Raw genomic sequence first — 20,524 nt, 5'->3', positions numbered from 1 at the left:
ACGCACGCACAGAGCCAAGACCCTACATCGAATGTCTGCTGCTAGCGTGTGCAGTTCAAATCATCCCGTTCAAATAAATCGCAGGAAATTGCCTTAGCAGCAGGGGAAGCGGAGTGCAAACTCAAACAAATGCTAAAAGCAAAGCTAAACACAGTTGGTGGGACAACTGAACCACACCTGGCTACTGGCCCCGACTCAAATCTCCATGACATGAAGGCAACACCCAGTGAGAAAAAAAACGCTCACGATGGATTCCTCCTCAGTTAGCCGCTCACCTTCCAAACCGATCTGGCTACCCCACGGGTCGGCAACCAAAACAACAAGAGCCATTTTGTTTCCAATTTCAAAAGCCGCACTGCAGTCCTTAAAGAGCCACCGCATGCGGATTCAGAGCCACAGGTTTCAGACCGCTGGGCGAGCCCTACACTCGGGACTTTCGACTCGAAGCAATTTCACTCCTGCCCAACATCTCTGCTCACGTCAACCTTTACCACCGTCTGTCCATTCCATCACCGTCCCTTGTGATCCTGTGATGGCAAGAATCCATCTCACTTCTGCACGATATCTCGTCGCTCTATCTCCACCAACGGTCAGCCTCTCGGGGCAAGGTTCTCTATGCTGGCAAGCACTGTCACAAGTGCTGTCCACTGGCATTCATCCCTTCCAGCCCAAGCCCGCTTTTTTTAACAATGCTGCTAGGGTGACCTTTCAATGCATTTGCAACCCGATCTACGTGCTCCTCCTATCACTCTGGGTAAATATCCAGGACGCATCTCTCTGCTGCTTCCTTGCCACTGCTTTGTGATTCCAGCTGGGTTCCCAAAAAGGGAATATGGCTTAGTTGGAAAAGTGGGAGAGACCAGTGACGAGATCATCATTATCAGAATCAGTCATGGTTAATTCACTGCTGGATTAAGGCTTCCCCCAAAGCCGCTGCCATCTCTCATGATCCTGCGATGAAATAATCCACGCAGTACCTGTACACGAGCTGATTTCATCGCGTAACTTCCACAGCGGACATCCTCTGGGACACGACAAGAGAAGGACAAGTGTAAACGCTAGCCTATCCAAGTTCATCCCCTCTGGGATCGACAAAATGAGCACGAGACATTGACCACTCCTAGACAACATCGGTTGTTCTCTGACCAGATTGGTCTGTGCTTTTCAAATGGTTAAATGTCATCCATCACTCACTGAGAACCGCTAAGAAATGAGCACTGCGCAACCGCTCATTTGAGCACGGAAACTTTTTCAACACTGAAGCGGCTTTTGCATTAAATACAGTTACGCCAATTTGTCTCGTGCTATCCTTTGCAATGTTTAATACAAAGGTATTTACGTAGCCCCGGTGTGCTCATGCTTTCCCGAGTCATAATTCTCAACAAAATATTTATGATGCAATTGAATATATTGAAATAAATAAATATCCATTGCACTGTTGGACTGAGGATATAGGAAGATTCAACACACAAAAAAACCCATCTTGTTTGATGACCGACTTTAAATATTTATAATTGCAAAAAAAAACCTTCAAGCGACGGTCAGATCCTCCATTATAGCACAATGGTGACATCATTGCGACGCCTCTCTCATTTGACGCGAATCGCTCACACAAGAGTGCTGCGGCCGTGACTTTCACATTTTCTTTGTTTTTTTCCTCGAAACAAAGCTTAAGAAATGTGTTTAACAGCCCCAGGATGTATAGCCAAGGTCTTGTATACGCAAGACCCCATTTATTTCCTGACAAGTGCCTTCCTTTAAATGTACAACACACACACGCGCGGCAATGGCCGACAACTTGCGTTTCACGGGACAAGAGTGTGTGTACGTTTAATTTCAATTTGCGCTCAAAATACGCGAGATATACATTTGCGCGACTCAAATAGATGGGTTTGCAAGGCCTGTCGAGTTAAGACTCTAAATCAGTTTGAAAAGCGGGGACTCCACCACCTTCCCCCCACGGCGTCGGAGGCATAAGTCACTTGAAGTGCCCCCCGCTCCAACCGGGGGGGACCTGCAGGCCATTTAAATGAGATACATTTACACGTCTGCATAACAATGCACTTGGCCTGTAATAAACGCGCAGTTTTCAACAAAAAAAAACGCTAAAAACATTCTGCCCATATAAAGCAGTCTTCAGTGCTGCATCGACCCAGTTTTTTTTCCCCGCAACCGCCTCGTGTTCTGTAGTTTTCTGCCAAAAAGTCTCTGTCGGGACTAATATAGCACTACCACCTGGAACAGCGACCATCTCATCTTCAGCACCACTTTAATGTCCTTATAGAGCGCCAAGAGAAACAATGCATTACGTAGTGGTGACTGATGAACAGCGTAAAGAAAATCAAGTTCCTTCTCAACACGAAGCTGTGTTATGGTATACTTGAGCTGGACTAAACATTTAAAAGGGTGCATGAAGTAATGACTGATTTTTTTCTCTCTCTTTAAATCGGACTTAGAAAAGAGCAAACGCATGTACGCAAAATTCAGTCAAAGTATCCAGACAACAAAAAAGCCTATTATTATATTCGAGGATGCATATTGTAAGCTATGGATGGGGCTATGCCAGATTTCCCTTGCAAAACAGATTGTTGTGTGAAAGTTCTTGCACGTGCTTATAAAGTCCATCATGTTATAGTGACCATAAGTGAGAGATGCAAATTTTATTTTATTTGTCTTCTGGAAGGGCTAGAAGGGTTGTTTATTTTTTTGCACAAACATAGTAAGAGTCTATGCTTATTCTAAAAAACAATATCTGAAAACCAACGCTTTGAATTGTGGGTCCCAAAAAAGTATGGCCTGGCGATGTATCGCTTTTCACACATACAGCAGCTTCAGCCTCAATTCCTAAATTGCTTAACTAAAAAATACACAATCTCCATCATCAGTGAAATAAGTAATTCACCTACTTTGGAGTGCGATACTAAAGCCGATAAAAATTCAACCATGCCTGCTACCATTACAACTTAAGTTCACGTTTATATTCATGTATATATACTCAAGAAGTTGGCTGAAAATAGCAGGTCCACATGTTGCCAAAACCAAAATGAGATTGTTTGAGAGTATCATGGAAGTCAATGGATTAAGGTAATAGGTTTAAATAAAGACCTCTCAACTACACCACTTTAATTTGCACACTTGGGGAATTGCCAGTGGTGTAATGGTTAGCACCAGTGCATTTGCAATCCAGATTACTGGTTCAATTCCATCTACTGGCATGAGTACATTTCTTATAATCCCCCCCCCCACCTGTCCACCCAGCAGTAAAAATCCAACTACAGTAAAACCTTGGATTGCGAGTAACTTGATCTGCGAGTGTTTTGCAAGATGAGCAATTTTTTTAATAAATGTTAATTTGATAAACGAGCGAGGTCTTGCAATACGAGTAGTGCGTGTATACGCTTTGTCCGCCGAGCGTCACGTGATCACAACTGATATATGAGTGCTTTGGATTACAAACACATTTCCGGAACGAATTATGCTCGCAAGCCAAGGTTTTACTGTACCTATAACAGCTCTTTTTCAAAGTTGTCTACCAGTAGGTGTGGGTCAGAAAGTTACAACAAACATAACGAAAATACGATAGGAGTGTAAAGTATATAAAAGGCAAGAAAATCACGAAAATAACTTTCCATGTGTATTTTAATGGGTGAAGCGCAGAGATATTAGTTTATTTTTCAGAAGCGACCTGGCCACATATGATAGCTCAACGAAGTGGCTTATCATGTGGAAATTTATAGCAGGCAAAATAATCTAAATAACCTAAATGCACTACTAGCTAGTTAATTGGCAGCTCATATGTGGTGGGGTAAGGTGTGGGTTACACCCACGCCTTCCTAAGACGTCTGGTCGTTCTACCAGCAGCATAAGAAAGCACTTTCAGGGCTGTACCTTTACCTACTACTACGAAAGAGCAAGCTGAATATACGTATGCCAAACTCGATGACAAGAAACATGTTGCTATCAATGACACATATAGTCCTCAAAACGCTACTACTTTCTTGTACCGATAGCTGACTGCATGACTATCCAGGCTGTCGATAAAATAAGTACCGTTATGGGAAATCAGCAATGCTTTTCTGATGGATACCTGTTCCCCTGCTATATAATTTGGAATTTCCAATACATCTGAGCAACACAGCACTCGTTTCAGCAGGAATTACTTGGGGAATTATTTCATAATTACTTCTTACCATTAAAGGTTTGTTAACATGGATGGTAAATGTGAGTCTGTCCAATTGGCGCTATTGCCCGTGCAATTCCTAGGAATTTGAGAGACACCAATAAACACTCTATGGTCATGTTATTGCAGTATAATCTGATATATCTCAAGCCCTACTGGAAGCCATATAAACAACATCTTTTGGAAAGCTGTTAAGATCAGACTGATTTTCTTCTTATAAACACTGACCTAATGTTTGTTCTATTTTCACATCGTCTGCCAAGTAGTGGGGCTGAAGGCAAATCGGAGGAATGAATTGAACACACCTTTGCCAAATTAAAAAATTATTGGCAATTTACTTTTTAAGATCGCCCCCCCACCACCCCCCTTTCTACTATACAAATACTCCAAGCACTGCAATACCCTGTTTCATAGAAATGTGATCAGTATATAATAAATTTAAATACTTTATCCAGTTGATGATTTATTTTTTCAATTAAAAAAATGCTATACTTTAAAAGCAACAATGGCCTTCGTGAAAAATGTAAGTTTAAATGTATTAGCATTACCCCATCTCCTTTGCAAAAGGCACTTGAGTGACCATTACAACGGATGCTGCGTAGGCTCGCCATTTCAAGTGCACAACTAACAACCAGAAGAGGTTGCCGATTAAGATCCCAGTCAGATAGTGTTGCTGGACTTCACACCTCTGGGGCTGCTAAAACGAGAACCAATTTACACTATGAGACCTCCTTTACCAGTGACAAAATATAGTAATTGGTTTTTACCCTTTCAACTGGTACAAAAACTGACACCTTTATACAAGGCATTATGTTTGCAATAACCACAACACAAGCAGTCAAAATGCAAACAAAAAGAAACAACTCTGATGATGATAATGATATGCACTGTCCTTGAAGTTGATTGGTCCATACCCGAGACAGCTTTTCTTAGAGCCTAGTCTCCATTGGTGTTGGACCAGATGACGCCAAAAGGCATACAACCAATTTGTTGGAAACCAAAAGTGTCTGGCCCTGGGCACTGCGACCTGTCTCCATCAAGGGGAATGTGGAATTTCCATCAATGGCTCAAGGCTGTAAACGGGAGATTGAGCTCATTTGCATGCGAGGGAAGCCATTTTTACTTTGTTTTGTATGCATCGTCAGCCATCATCTATCCACTGCTAGATGAAAGTCTCTCCAAGCTATCACCGCCTCTGGAATGTTTCCTCTTTTAACTCTCACTCCATTAAGTCTGGACCGCCTCCGGTCAAAATCCCTTCCACGTGACATGTCATACACAAGGCCACTTTTATTTACAATTAATGCGATGTCTCTAAATTGCATTTGCTCTCTAATCCACGTGTTCCTCGTTCCGTCTCTCAATGCAATATCAATCATTTTCCTACCACTCCCAATTTGCCACATACATTAATTCCGAAGCACAAAAACACACAAAGCAGATCAAATGCGCTTAGATAGGATTTGTTAGAAAATTGTAGAAGTAAAGTTCACATTGTCCAACGGCTAAAATTTGGCAAGCCAGTATAAGGGGGATTTGCAGAGAGACCATTGCTCAACTTGAAATGTCTGCCAAACAGCCCTATCTATGGAACAAAGCACCACTACAAAGCAAATGTTCCGCCTGAGAGAGGAGCAGACAAAGACAGAAAGGAATTGTTGTACAAGTGCCAACAGCAAAGCAAGCACAGCTGTGGCCCCCACAGAAATTCATTATCCCCCAGCAAGGGGCATCAACACCACAAACTTCACACGCTGGTACTTAGAAACACTGTCAATAGGCTACGGCCGTTGTCAACCCTTTTTTCCTTTTAAGCTTTCCTTTCTACGGCCCCCTTTTTTTTGGGGAGGAAGGGTGGTGGTCGGAAACCCTCCTATGGGCTCCCACCGTCCAGGGCTCTTGCATTGTGAGTGAGCCTGGCACAAAGGTGATTATCAATTTTAAAGGCCACGCAGCACGGACAAACAAAAGGTGAAGGCCGTACGCACGAACGGAGCGTCCCTTGCTCGCGCTCGCCCGCCCGCCGTGAGCACGGGCGGCCCCAAACGGATGTGAGGATGAACGGTGCACAATGACAGCCTTGTGAGTGTGAGCACTCCGTGCCTGCAGGGCAGCTGCCCCCCCCCGCCGACCTCTAGAAGCGCTCGAATGCCAACAGATGGGACGCACACACACATGTGTGTGCACATGCGCACACACATGGGCACACAGACAAATATTCCCCATATAGCCTAAACTGGCTGCTGGGGGGTAAGTGCTGTTGGCAAACACCTATTACGGTACGCGAGGGAACAGTGCAGGGCTCGAACCACACCCGACTGCTTTTGTCTCCTCGGTGGTAATGTTTTAAACGCGCACACCGGACATTCGTGAAAGGCTGAGTTGACCGAGGACCGGTTCAAAAAATAACCATTCATATTTACGCGATCTAACTCAAAAACCTCTATTATGGATGATATTGGTCGCGAAAGCCTGCTACGTGTTAAACTAACCATTTATATTACCCATGACCAGGAGAATCGAACTTGTGACTACAGGGTTTGTTGCATAACGTGCTAAATACTACACTGCAGCTCCCTGCATGCACACTTGAGGGTCAACCCCCATTCTAGGTGGCTAAATAATTATAAAAATACCCTAATTTACATGTCTACATAAACCACTTCTTTGTATCCATGCCACAGCTCCCTCCATTATTCACTTGGCTGAGAGATGACTACATTCGAAATAAGAGCTATTACTTTATTGTCTTGCACATCTTTCAAAGCAAAAGGCTTCCATGTGAGAGTTCACTCGGTTGTTGTTGTTGCTGAAATGTCAGTCCCCATGGAATTAAGAGTGACATCAGCGCTGTTGCTTCAAGCCCCCTGTGACTGGAGTCTGAACGCGCAGGGTTCCCTGCTTACCGGAGCAGGCATGCGTGGGGAAACGGGTTCACACACGTTGCTCACAAGTGAACCATTCTGTGCTTCCTAGCCCGAAGAGAGCCTCGCACAGATCCACGCGCAGGCACGTACCACACCCGGGACCCCAGACGTATTTGGACAACTGGAACACGTTTGTAAACCAATTGCTCGCGACATCCAATCCTGGGGCTCCACTGTGCAACTATGCACCGCCGCTAAAAGACACAGAAACAGCTACGGAGAGATTAATTTCACGTGGGTTTCAAAACTGACCACTTGCTGATGCAATAGTGTTAAAACATTTTCGTGAAAATCATAAAAATATTTAAATGCTTTGTGAATAAATATAAAAAAAATGTATACTTCATTTCTGAACTACGTTGGTGTGTTATATTGATCAAAAAGCTCAAATAAGATAGGCTTGGCAAAATATTATGAATGGAAGTGCTCAATTCTGATGTTAATTGGTCTCCAACCGTTAGAAAGAAAAACAAGGTAACAATTAAATTGTCCTTGAGAACCATCAATTAACTACTGAACATGAAAACACTAAAACTAAGTACACCTATGCAAAGAATAAAGAAAAATCTGCTAAGTTAGTATAATAAGATGTCTACAGCCTTTTTTTAGAACATCGTCTTAGGTTTTGCATCAATTCTGTATAAGCGCAGGACAATTACCTAAATTGAAACAAATTTTGTACCCCGAGCTTGGAACAAACTTTAAAAGACTAAAGCACGCATTTCCTACTCCATAACTTTCCATGTGTCTACACTTTCGAGTGAGCCAAAACTGGGTTGGACTGCACATAAGGCCAAGCATTGTGTTTCTGTACATCCTATGTAAAGCACAGTGCAGTAGTTCATAACCTAGGGCTTGTGACCTAATGGCAGGTCACGTATGGCTGCCAGTGGGGTCAATGATGTCACCAGAACTGGCGGATCAATGTCAGTAATTGCATACAATAATAATGTCATTTATTTATCCAGGAAAAGTCTAACCGAAGCCTCAAAACTATATTTTTTTCAGGAGGGTCTTGCATAGAGATGTTTGTCAAGTTCCTTTAATGAGCATTTGGTATGTCGGAGGAAACCAGAGTACCTGAAGAATCCCACGAAGACAAGGGGGATAACTCTAATTTCCACACAATCCATGCAGGGTGACTGCCATCTTATGGCCACCTCGCAGCCCCAGAGGCTTTAGTGGTTTCACAAATCTGTGTGAAACACCAACCCTTGCCTCTGAGATGTACCAACTAGAGGCCTGACCTGCCACGGATGTAGTGTCATCGGTAATGAGCAGGAAAGGTAGTAAGTGACATCATCATCAGCCAAGATCACTCCATTGCTGGATGAAGGCCTCCAAAAGCTGACGGGAGTATGTCGGTACCATAGTGATCTTAAAACATATTTCAAGATACTGTACATGTTCTGCATTTACCCTAGCAGAATATATACATGCACTAAATTTAGTTAGACAAGTATAGTTCACAAAACCGATAAAAAAAAACACTGCACCCACACAAATTGTATAGGGAAAATCGCTTTCTTTACAAGAATAACATAAATAAAACATTTGACCAGAATTAAAATAATATTGCTGCGTTAACTCTATTAGTGCTCTATATCACAAAAGATGCAACAATACACACCAGGATTTTAGGCAAATGAAAATACTGTTTAACCATATGCACAAGTGTGACCAGCGATGACTTCAAATGCAATGGTCTCCCATGTCCGATTGCTCACGTTTCAGAGCACACATAAGCTCGCAGAATTAGCATACATCAAAACCTGGCTGGGCAGCTCAGTGGGCCATGAATCTGCCTTGCAAGCAAAAGGTCGAGAGTTCAAATCCTACCACGTGGATATGCTCGCCAAGTTGAAACACTCCTGCGCTAAACTGCCAGGCTAATCTGGATTTAACTGCCACAAGGCAACATTTGGCATGCACACAATATAAAACATTTACATATTGTACCGGCTCAGTGAATGCTATTTGAAGAGCACATCGTTTGGTCATGAAACATGGTCATGGAGTGAAACTTACAACTTTTGCAAGTTGACCAAATGACGGAGCGCATCTTTCGGGATGTTGGCAATCTGATTGTGTTGAAGTTCCCTGGGGAAGTATGAAGGAAGGAGGGATGAAGAAGAGTAAATTGGCTCCATCAATCACATCATTAAATGCAACAAAGCTCAATTTTCTTCAGGTAATTATAGCCTGTTTGTGGTACTTCAAATCATGTAGGCTAAAGAAAGAAATTCGACCTCTGCAGACCTCATTTTTTTATTGCCCGCTTTGATGATGGCCGTGAACTTAATCAGGCAAAAGTATTTTGTAATATGTTGACAAATTCAACTCGTATTAAGATACCATTTGCAAATAGTGCTCTACATTATGCGCTTATGCAATACGATTTTGTCTTTAAAAAGCACTGCACGTTCACAAAATGGAACTGCGTTGTTTACCAATGTGCATTCAGAATGGGCAGGCTCAAGTTCAACAAGCAACAAATGCACACCATGAGTTAAAGCCTGTGCAAAGCTCACAGAATCTACAAGGAGTGGGTGTGTTTTCCAGGCAATAATCATGCATGTAAAATAACTTAAATCGGTGTCCCGTTGAATAGAAAAACAGTCAGGCAGGCAGCACACTACAACAGTCGAGGCAATCATCTAGTACAATACACAAATATAAAAGCTCAGACATGCTTTGCTCAAAACAAAAACAATTTTTTGGGCAAAATCCACAAACAATGCTGTATTTTTAAATTACAAGTGACAAGATTTGAGCAAAGCAACATGTGGGATGTGAATCCCAGACACCTAGGTTTATAATGGAAGATCAAGATGCCTTTCAAAACTGTGAATGCTCAACTATGGCTTGTCACCGATACTTATTTTCTAGAGCTACACTTCCCGCAAAAAGCCTTACCACTGCCAAAAGCATGCATACTTTTACAGGATGATGTACACGTTCTTTGTCAATCCACTCCTGGATGAGGGTTTTCCCAAACTGCTCAGGCCATGGGGGTTATCTCTCCATTCGTCAGTTCGGGTTTAAAGACACGGAGGATGTATTTGGTAGCATAGAATTACAGTACAACAACGTGCTTTGCTGCGCTGCCCTCTGCTGCCCACAACATAGCCCCAGAGCTGGCTTACTAAACCTGGCGTTTTCTGGTACAAGCACTAAGTCAGGTTGTATGAAGCTTCCGAGATCTGATGGGATCGGGCACATGACCAACTGTAGGAAGGAGATATGCAGTTGTCAAACCATACATAAGTGATTTGGGCTTGTGAAGTATATACCACCGCTTCACGATTCTATGATCATTATTCGGGTTTGGAATTTCAATTAAAAAAATGTACTTATCTTTATACCATTATGGTGCATTAAGAACCTCGGTGGCTCTGATTTAGAAACGTGCGCTTGGAGCATTTGTCTGCGATACATTTCCACATGATAAGCCATTAAGTTGAGCTATCATTTGTGTCCAGGTCGCTTATGAAAAAGAGCTATATAGCTAGGTGGGCCTTACTTGGTAAAATAAAAAAAAAATTCAATTTAGTTTACAGGAACCAGTTGCACACAAAAATCTTGACTTAAAGCTTTCGTGACTGCAGGAATTAATATTCTTTGGGTCTTTCGGTAAAGTCCCACAGATAGGTTCAAAGGAAATAACAAAACCTATCTACATGACTTTACCGAAAGACCCAAAGAATACAGTTACATACAATATATTGAAAATAATAGATTCTCACACACACGATGCAATGAATGTATGTATGTATAAGTAAAGTAATCGGTTTTGATCACTGAAACAATTCATCAATACATGCCCACCACTTGGGCTGTTGCATGGCCCTTTAGAATGAAGTCGAGGTAACACTCGGCTGCTTTACATTGAACATTTCTAAACTAAGCCATTAGCCTATAGGTCCATAATCAACGTTTTTGGGTTTAGATCGCGTTATTTATAAATGTGTCGTAACCCTCCACCACCCGACACGGCCAATCAGTAAACATGTGTCACGTTGACAAAGACAAATAGTTCACTGCTTTAGCCCACCGGTGTGTTGAAGCCACAACATTTACAATTTGAGTACGACGTTTCGCTGGTAATTGCAACCAGCATCATCGGGCAATTCGCCAGAATGATTGGCCGTGTCGGGTGGTGGAGGGTTACGACACATGTATAAATAACGCGATCTAAACCCAAAAACGTTGATTATGAATAACATTGGTCGCGAAAGCCTACGTGTTAAACTAGCCTATAGGTGTTCACAGAGGTATAATTCAGTGCTGTCTTGACCAGAAAACTGTCCTGTTTGGTTGTGCGGCTCACAGTCGTGACCACCTCCAGTATTATAGTCCTTGTAGGGCATGTTTATCACCTACTGCCAAGTGAAATAGCCAAGCTTGCTGCTTTCATTTTTATTTGACATGTGCAACGATTGTGAATGTGAATTCAACTGCCAAGATGTAGAGAGGAAAAAAAGAATATCTAGATTGATAACTACCCAGCTTTCAACACAGATGTTCCTGGTAATTCAAAACAATACTTGTTCTAAATACCACAAACTTAAGGCGTCAATGAAGCAGGGCTTAAGAGAAGCAAATGACAACCTTTACATTGAAAATGCTCACAAAACGCATGTCCATCCAAGGGGAAAACTAGAAATCTGTATCTTGTTCATTCGTAGCAGCAGCTACCCGTGAAAGTGCGGCCAAGCCACAAGTGGTCCTGCATACTTTTACCATTAGGGTAGTTGTTTATCAAGCTCACATTCCTAATCATAGAGCCGTTACATTTCGCTAACTTCACCACTGCAAATTCCAAGTCTATGTGCCTACGAAACGCAAGCCCTCTGTTGTTCCGAGCTCAAGTTTGCATTCTATTCTTCCCAACTCTTTTGACATTAGGAGGCAAAAAAAATAGTTGTTTTGCTCAAATGAGCATTGGAGCAGTGGTCATCTCTTGGTAACAACCCTGAGCCGATGTTTGAAATTCCACATTCCTCGGGCGGGAGCAAGTCTATACATAGGAAAAGTTTTGTCCGACATATATATTTTATATATCCCGGAGGAATTATGGGCTGAATCAGCCTCAAACCATAATTGAAAATTCGCAAACCTTCCGATTACAAGCCGATTGCTCGACCGCTGAGCCACCTCAGGAGGCAAGCTATTCCTAATATTAATAAGCACGAAAATAAATCACGTGAGGGTCATCGCTGTGGCCAATGCCATCAATTGGACTCCAACTCAACTTGGATGCCAAGTCGAGGAATTACAGCGTTTGGTCCATTTATTTGTAACAATTATAAATACAAGGGTAGGCAGCAATCGTAGAGAAAAAGGATGCTTAAAAAAACGAGTAAAACACATTTTTTCAGACACTGTAGTGTGCATGCATTCTGCCTCATTTGTCAAATATAATAGCCACTTGTTCTCTTCAGCATCTACCTAAGATATTCTTTTGACAAAGATGTCGGTTTTGATTTAGTGCAGGGTAATATACAACCACAACAATGGCAGCGTTCACTGCAATTTTGACGACACCTGGGAACTTTCAACCATTAACTAAGTCTTCTAAAGAAAATGCATTAAAACTACAGCCTGTACTTTATTACATCTCACTGTCCCCTGTGTGAGCACGTAGGTTCTCGGTGCAAAGTGATGTAAACAACCAATGCACAAACTGACGAGTTGTTACCAGAACACACTTGATGTGCAGCCACTTTAAAACCTTCACCTTGAATACGAAAGTGGCCACTTGTCGTCTCAATGGATGGAAACACAAACCACCAAAACAAGTCTAGCCCCCTAACAGCACATTACGCATACTTCATTATAACACATACGAGGGGGTGGGTGACAGCACCACGCCCGGCCGCCTTTGTCTCCCCAGTGGCAAGGTTTACACACCACACCAGTTACTCGTTTGAGGCTGAATCGACCTAGGGGAGGCCCAGGAACGGTTGAAATAATCGTCACTGGTGGTAGCCGTGAGCGGGAATCGAACTCGGGTCGCCGGGTTCGTAGCGCAGCGTGCTAACCACTACACTACAATGCGTTACGCTTCCACATGCGCGGGTCAGAAGACAGATTTGACGTCACAGCTCACTTGCATTATTGAGCTCCCCCCCCCCTAAAAAAGTGTATTTTTATAATTTTTGCATGGTGTACAGTCTGGAAAGTACTCACATGGCAAATTTCAAGTTTGTTGCATGTCGGGAAGTACGCTAAACATTTTGAACAGACACACATAATCACAACTTTGCCTTTTTTCTATATATATGGAGATATACCGCATTAACAGAATTTGACCGAATCCCCAGATGCTAAGCAGGCTTTGGGGCTGGACAGAGTGCTTGAGAAATTGTGACAACCATGTGACACGATAGTTCTAACAGCTGTTGTGGGAAATAGAGGGCTAGCGGTGCAGCAAAATCGATTTGTTCTACTCTACCCACCCCCAAACCGACATTGTAAAATGTGGTGAAATATGGTCAAATTTCTCTCGGCGTGGGGGGGGGCCCTCGTCCAGCAGTTGATTGCCAAAACGCGCCGTACATGTACAGTATACACATAACATGAAATACAACAGCACAGAACTCATTCTATGCATGACATAGTGTCGTGCACTGTATAGGCACACAATGCCCCCCATTTACCCTACACACAGCGCAATTGTGTACCATTCCTACACATATAGGCACGGTAAGGGTTTGGTAAGAACATCGCATGCTGTTTATGGCACACGATATATACCTAAGGAAAGCAATACTCCCCGTCAGAATGAGGATTGATGGACCCTAGGAGGATGAAGGATACCCTGGGAGATAGGTGGAAAGAGGAAGGCCTGGGGGAATATTGAGTGGGAGTGTTTGTAAAAGGGGGCCTCTGCAGAGATACGGTAGGGATACCCCAGAAAGTGTACGCATGGGGGTTCTAAAAAGATGGAAATTCTGCACGAAGGGTGGTAACAAATTTTGTGGATGGAATTACAGGGCAATCGTTTTGGGGAACCGATGGCCCTCCTGGTGGGTTAGAGAAAGTGGGTCCTGACAGAATGGACCTTGACAGTGGACGTATATGGGTCTCGAAGATTGCAGAGGGTTTAATTAAATAATTAAAATGCCCCTGGAGGGTGCAAAGTTGAAGATGCCTGTGGGGGTGGATTGAAAGCATAGCCCGTGGGAGTGGGGACTGTGGCAGGTTGAACTAAAAAAAAGACCCTGGGAGGTTAGAGAGGGGGGACACCTTGACCCTGGAACGTTAAACGTGGGGACTCATGAGCAGGTAGAGAAAGGAGGCATTATTCAAGATGAAAAACCATGACCCTGGCCAGGTAAGAGTGGTGGAAATCGCGTGAGGCTACAGAGAGAGAGAGAGGTTGTGGGGGTGTTTACGAAAAGCGTAAAACGACTCAGGAGAGTGAAGACTTGAGGCGGGCAAGCGACCAAACTTGCTATCGCTGACAGAGAAAGAAGCCAACGATGGAGGGGTAGAGTGCACGAAAGTTGCGTTTATGAAGCTTAGACTACTGGACACAAATGCACGCACACACACACGTATTGTATACACAAACCCATACACAGAGATACCCACACAAACGCATTCACAAAGGGAATGCAGTACACCTACAGTACTCTTACGTACATGTATACCGTACGGCAGATGTGTATAACAGCATACACGTTCATGCATAAACACACAAACACCCAAAACAAATATTTCGTTATGAAAATGCAGACGCAAAGACGCACGCATACCCAAATACAACATACATGTATGTAACTTGCGCTGGCATCTTTGGAGAATATACCAACCCGTGTATATGTTGCCTTGGTCTGCCCGGTGTTGATGTTTATAAATACACGTATACCCACATTTAGTAAGCAGATATACACTCACAGACACACATACACACAGAAACTCACACTGATACAGACGAACACGGTACACATACATATTCATGCAGTATATAGACACATATACACACATCCTGACATATACTGAACACAGTATATATACACAGAAAATTTCAGACGCATAAATGTATCAACACATACAGTCAATACCTGAAGTCACCCACATTGCCGCACATACATATAAACACAGACACATAAAACCACAGGCAGTACACGGACAAAGTGATACATTGTTGCACACAGCCAGACACACACAATCATTCATACAGTCGCAGTCAGACAGAGAGGGACAGTCACATGCCAAGACAAAGATCCTCCCGTGTACCCTTAACAAGACTGCTGGGTCAAGTGCTGTTAGCGAGCACCTATTAAGGCCCGCATGGCACACGAGGGGGTGGGTGGCCAACACCACGGCCGGCCGCCTTTGTCTCCGTCGTGGTGATGTTTACACACCGCACCAAGTACTCATTTGAGGCTGAGTCGACATAGAGGACGCTCATTATCGGTTCCGATAGTCGTGAGCTGGAAACGAACTGGGGTCGCCGGGTTTGTAAAGCACGTCGCGCTAACAGCTGCACCACCGCTCCACATATACAGACACACACACAGTTGTACACATTAAGACAGGGAGATGGGAAACTAGAAGACATGTGGAGGCCACTCATAGCTGATTCTCCACACAGTGACACACACACAAACAAGCAACTTTCACAAAGTCGCACACAGCCAGTCAACATACAGTCTTGCACACAGTCACCAGACAGACACCGAAGGGTAACACACAAGCGGCCACAGCTGCATCAACGCAGTCGTCTCCTCAGTCTCTCTCACACGCGTCCACACAGGCGATGAGAAACCATGAAGCCACTCACCGAGGCCACTCAACAGCTGCCCACAGCAATCGGTGGGGGGCACAGCGTACTTGACGCATTCTCTCACACACACACAGCAACCACACGGTGCCTGTGACGAGGCCACTCGCAGCTGTCCACGACATCGTCAAGGCGTACGGTGCCAAAGCAGGTCCACACACACATTACAGGAGACGCAGCAACACACAGAGAGAGATGAGGAGAGATGATGAGGTAAGGTATAGGAGGTGGAGGAGGAGGTAGAGGAGGAGGTAGAGTTGTAGGCACTCACAGCTGTCCCCGACATCATCAATGCGCCAAAGCAAGTCCACACACATCCAAGAAACGCAGCAACACACAGAGATGATGATGAGGTGGAGATGATGATGAGGTAGAGGAGGAGGTAGAGGTGTAGGAGGAGGTAGAGGTGTAGGAGGAGGAGGTGGTGTAGGCACTCGCAGCTGTCCCCGACATCGTCAATGCGTACGGTGCCAAAGCAGGTCCACACACATTACAGGAGACGCAGCAACACAGAGAGAGAGAGATGAGGAGAGAGATGAGGAGAGATGATGAGGTAGAGGAGGAGGTAGAGGAGGTGTAGTAGTAGGTGGTGTAAGGCAACTCACAGCTGCCCCCGACATCATCAATGCGCCAAAGCAAGTCCACACACATCCAAGAAACGCAGCAACATAGAAAGATGATGATGAGGTGGAGATGATGATGAGGTAGAGGAGGAGGTAGAGGAGGAGGTAGAGGTGTAGTAGGAGGAGGTGGTGTAAGGCAACTTACAGCTGTCCCCGACATCATCAATGCGCCAAAGCAGGTCCACACACATCCAAGAAACGCAGCAACACACAGAGAGAGATGAGGTAGAGATGATGATGAGGTAGAGGAGGAGGTGTAGTAGGAGGAGGTGGTGTAGGCAACTCACAGCTGTCCCCGACATCGTCAATGCGCCAAAGCAGGTCCACACACATCCAAGAAACGCAGCAACATAGAAAGATGATGATGAGGTGAAGATGATGATGAGGTAGAGTAGGTGTATGAGGAGGTGTATGAGGAGGTGTAAGGCACTCACAGCTGTGCCACTTCGCCCGGGAGCCCCGCGGGAATCCTCCCCAGCGCCGCGCGGCCGCAGTCGGCGCCGTCTCCCCGGCACGAGCAGCCGGGCGGGCAGCGCGGCGACCCCTGCGCTTGCTGCTCGGCTGACGGGAGCAGCAGCAGCAGCGGTAGCAGCATCATCATCAGCAGCAGCGAGGTCGACGAGAAGAAGCTACGGACGTTGAGATGATAGAACGACGACGATGTTGTTGATGATGTTGATGATGAGGCGAAGGAGAGCGGAGTAGGCGCCATTTTTCCCCCGTGGCGGCCCGGACTCCGCTCCCTCACGAGTCTAGGCAAATAAGTTGTTGTTGTTGTTGTTGCTGTTGTTGTTGCTCAGGATTCTTCTGCTGCTTCTTCTTCTTCTCGTCTTGCTGGAGCGGGTGTGAACCGGAGAGTGGTTTTGCTGGAGTCAAAGATTCTATTGGTGGCACCAGCTACCCCGCCGCGCTCTCTCGCCCATCGTTGTCATTGCTAGGCACGAGAATCGGTGTCCTCAAACACACCGTGTCTCTCTCTGTCTCTCTCTCTCGCGTTTCCGAACGCTACACAACGAAAGCGGACGACGCGAACCGCTTTACAAACACGCAGCAAAAAAAATGAACAATGCGTTACGTGTATATACTGTATAGACACTTACAGTAAACGCGTTACTAACACGGGCGGGCGTTAAACGACGAACGAAAACGGCGGCAGCTCATGGCTGCAGAGATTCGACTTTTAGAAATAATAATTATCCAAACAACAACAACAACAAAAGGAAACTGTGTTATTAGAAAATTAAAATCACAGCCGCCGCTCGCTGCCTCCGCCGCCTCTCTCTGACTCCATCTCCCGCAAACTCGGGAGCTGCATTCCTCGCCGAGCCAGCCCTGACTCACACCCCCCCACCACCCCCACCGTGATCATCACGGGCCATCTTGGTAAGGGAGACCCTACCCCATCACCCCCAGAGGTTACGTCATCGCTATAGCCCCCACCCCCTATCCCCTCCCCCTGCTCGCCTATCAATATCCTTGACCAAGATGGCTGCTGCGACGTCGTCGTCATCAGACGGTCACGTGGTTGGGATCCAGTTCCCTCCCCCCCCTCCCGATCACTTATCCCCCACCCCTTAATCCCCCCACGTTCCCACTCTCAGCCCAGGCGCGCGTCTCGATTGGTCGAAATCCGCGCACGTGACCAGTGTGTGAGATCCCCCCCCACCAACCCCCCCCCACCCCCGCCTCTCTGACGCCTCGTCAGGCGATTGGATGAAGTGGCGCGTGACGTCACCCCGCATTCCTCAGCCGGCTGAGCGAGAGGGCTGAGAATGTGTCCAGACAAATGTGTCAAAGTTACTTTAATATAACACAAAATTATAATCATTTGCCCGAATAATGTACACGCTACAAAGCACGGCATTGCAATTAATTCAAACTATGCTCGTATGCCAACAACAAGGAGCAAAAGAGAAATAATGAGATAATCCCACGATTGCAAAGCTAAAACTTGCATCTGAGAAGGGACTTTTTAATTCAAAATCATGGAATCTTTGTCGTGATTTCGCCTTTATTAGTGATCATCAGCGTTGTATAGCCACATCTTCCTCCACAGCAATCTCCCCCCACCCCCCCTCCCCACTAAATGGTTTCACCATTCTTAGTGGTCATCAGCCCAGTGTAGCCCTGCTGAAATGTGCCATGTGATGGCTTGAGACCTTCAACCAACAGTGGATGGAACATGACTGATGGCAATGAAAGGAGAAATAAGATTTTAATCATCTCCGCTAGTGATATAGACTAGAGTCTAATCGCTTATACTCTCGCTACTTAACAAAGTTATACAAACAGAAAATGAGCTGCATATTGGCACAATAAGCACAGGCACAAACCATTGTACAGCTACTTGATGTTAACGATTGCTGCTGGGCTTATTGGAACAATAAAATGCCCATAAATGACGTCACGCAATTTTGGACGATTTTTGACCCCCCCCCCCCCTCATCACAGGCGTCACAAAAAGTTAGACCCCTCTCAAATATGACGTCACAAAGCTCTGCCCCCCCAATGTTTTTTAAACAAGCTTTAAATCGCTTTAAACTATTGCCATTGTAGTGCGTATTTAATGTGGCACTGCACTCTGATGTTGTAGGAGAAAACATTTATTAAAAAGTCTATTTAATTAAGTAGAACGTGTTGTCTATATTTATTTAAAGTTGCGCATTTTGATGTGACGTCACATTTCTCAACCGCCCCCTCCCTTCGTCACACATCGTCACAAATGTCTGACCCCCCCCCCCCCAGGTGCGTGACGTCATTTATGGACGGCCCCTTGAACTTTCCAATGGGAAAGTGAAGTGAATTTGGGGAGAACCTTTGCGGATAATAGCAATATGCAATATTGATCCTTAACATTACCGTGGATAAGAGGAGTTCCCAGTGAATATGTAACGTTGGGCCAATGTTGACTCGTGGTTGGAGCCGTTGGACCACTTTTTGTGTTATTGGGCCAATATTCCACGTTTATATTCTTAGGTTTTTTCGGTTAAGTCACGTAAGTAAAACATCAAAATGTTTTTTGATGTTTTACTTACGTGACTTAACCGAAAAAACCTAAGAATATGAATCTTTGCAGTCACGAAAGCTTCAAATCTAGAATTCCACGTTTACTGGATTCGTATGTACCATATATACGAACCATGGGTTAAGAGAATTTGGCTGATATAAATTTCCATATAAGCCACTTCGTTGAGCTGTCATTTGTGCCCAGGTCGCTTCTGAAAAAAAGCTAAAATAAAATATGTTTAATAGCTTTAGTTTAATACGATGCACTTGAACAGTATGAGTTTAAAGAATGCGTCAGAATGTCTATCTTTACTAATGACCATCAGCATACCACAACCTGTTCAAAAGTCTGTCAAAGCACATGTCCTGTTTAGTGTCTGCATATGGGGCATGTCAATAGAGCACCTCGGCCAATGGACCATCAAAAGGACTAAAATAAAATTTTAAAAGGCCCACTTGTTTAATGTTTTCAGAAACATATTTAGCCTTCTGTGTACCGCAGCCAAACTTGACACATAATCCAACTGGACTGGCATGCCTCCAGCCTGTGAGTCCAAATAACCCAAGCTCACTCACTGCAGCAATTGTATCCCAGAGCTGAGTATGAGATGAACGCCAGAAATCCAAACATTTTCACAAACCTTTTTCAAAATCATAATTTTTGTGGACACTTAAGCTCTGGTTGGGTTCGAATCAATCCACCATCTATCTGAAGTGGATACAACGAGTACTGTTTTGTGGGAAGTCCTTCAGAAAGACTGCCCCCCCCCCCCCCCACCAAAGTACGCCATCGATACAACTACACCTTGCCATCGCTTCTTTCTTTCTGTCAGGTGCCACAATTTGTTGAACAGTCGAATCAAACTTCCATTGTTTGCTCTTACATTATCCCAATATGTGGCTCTAGGTCTCAACTTTGGTCTCTGACCTCATGACGTCACTCCAATGCCCATCTCAGTAACCTGGCCTTCTCCATCCTGCACATGTGCCCCAG

General features: G+C 44.6%; 1 protein-coding gene across 3 annotated transcripts in view; it reads right to left on the bottom strand.

Annotated features, from left to right (window-relative positions):
- Positions 1 to 17,836, bottom strand: part of LOC133356635 (leucine-rich repeats and immunoglobulin-like domains protein 3) — a 74,073-nt gene extending 56,237 nt beyond the window's left edge. Inside the window, exons 1-2 of one of the 3 annotated variants that reach the window (XM_061574257.1) lie at positions 16,959 to 17,836; positions 9,136 to 9,207 (exon numbers count right to left, since the gene is read on the bottom strand). In XM_061574257.1, coding sequence (XP_061430241.1) covers positions 9,136 to 9,207; positions 16,959 to 17,236 — 350 coding nt within the window. In that variant the 5' untranslated portion in view covers positions 17,237 to 17,836. The remainder of the gene's footprint in view (positions 1 to 9,135; positions 9,208 to 16,958) is intronic. The other 2 variants (XM_061574258.1, XM_061574259.1) reach the window with 2 other exon arrangements.
- Between the last annotated feature and the right edge of the window lie 2,688 nt (positions 17,837 to 20,524).

This window comes from Lethenteron reissneri, chromosome 55, assembly GCF_015708825.2.
Source record: "Lethenteron reissneri isolate LAM-NWPU_2019-01 chromosome 55, ASM1570882v1, whole genome shotgun sequence".
Classification (NCBI taxonomy): domain Eukaryota; kingdom Metazoa; phylum Chordata; class Hyperoartia; order Petromyzontiformes; family Petromyzontidae; genus Lethenteron; species Lethenteron reissneri.
Note: the sequence above shows the minus strand (reverse complement) of the source record. Positions and strands in the feature narration are given on the sequence as shown.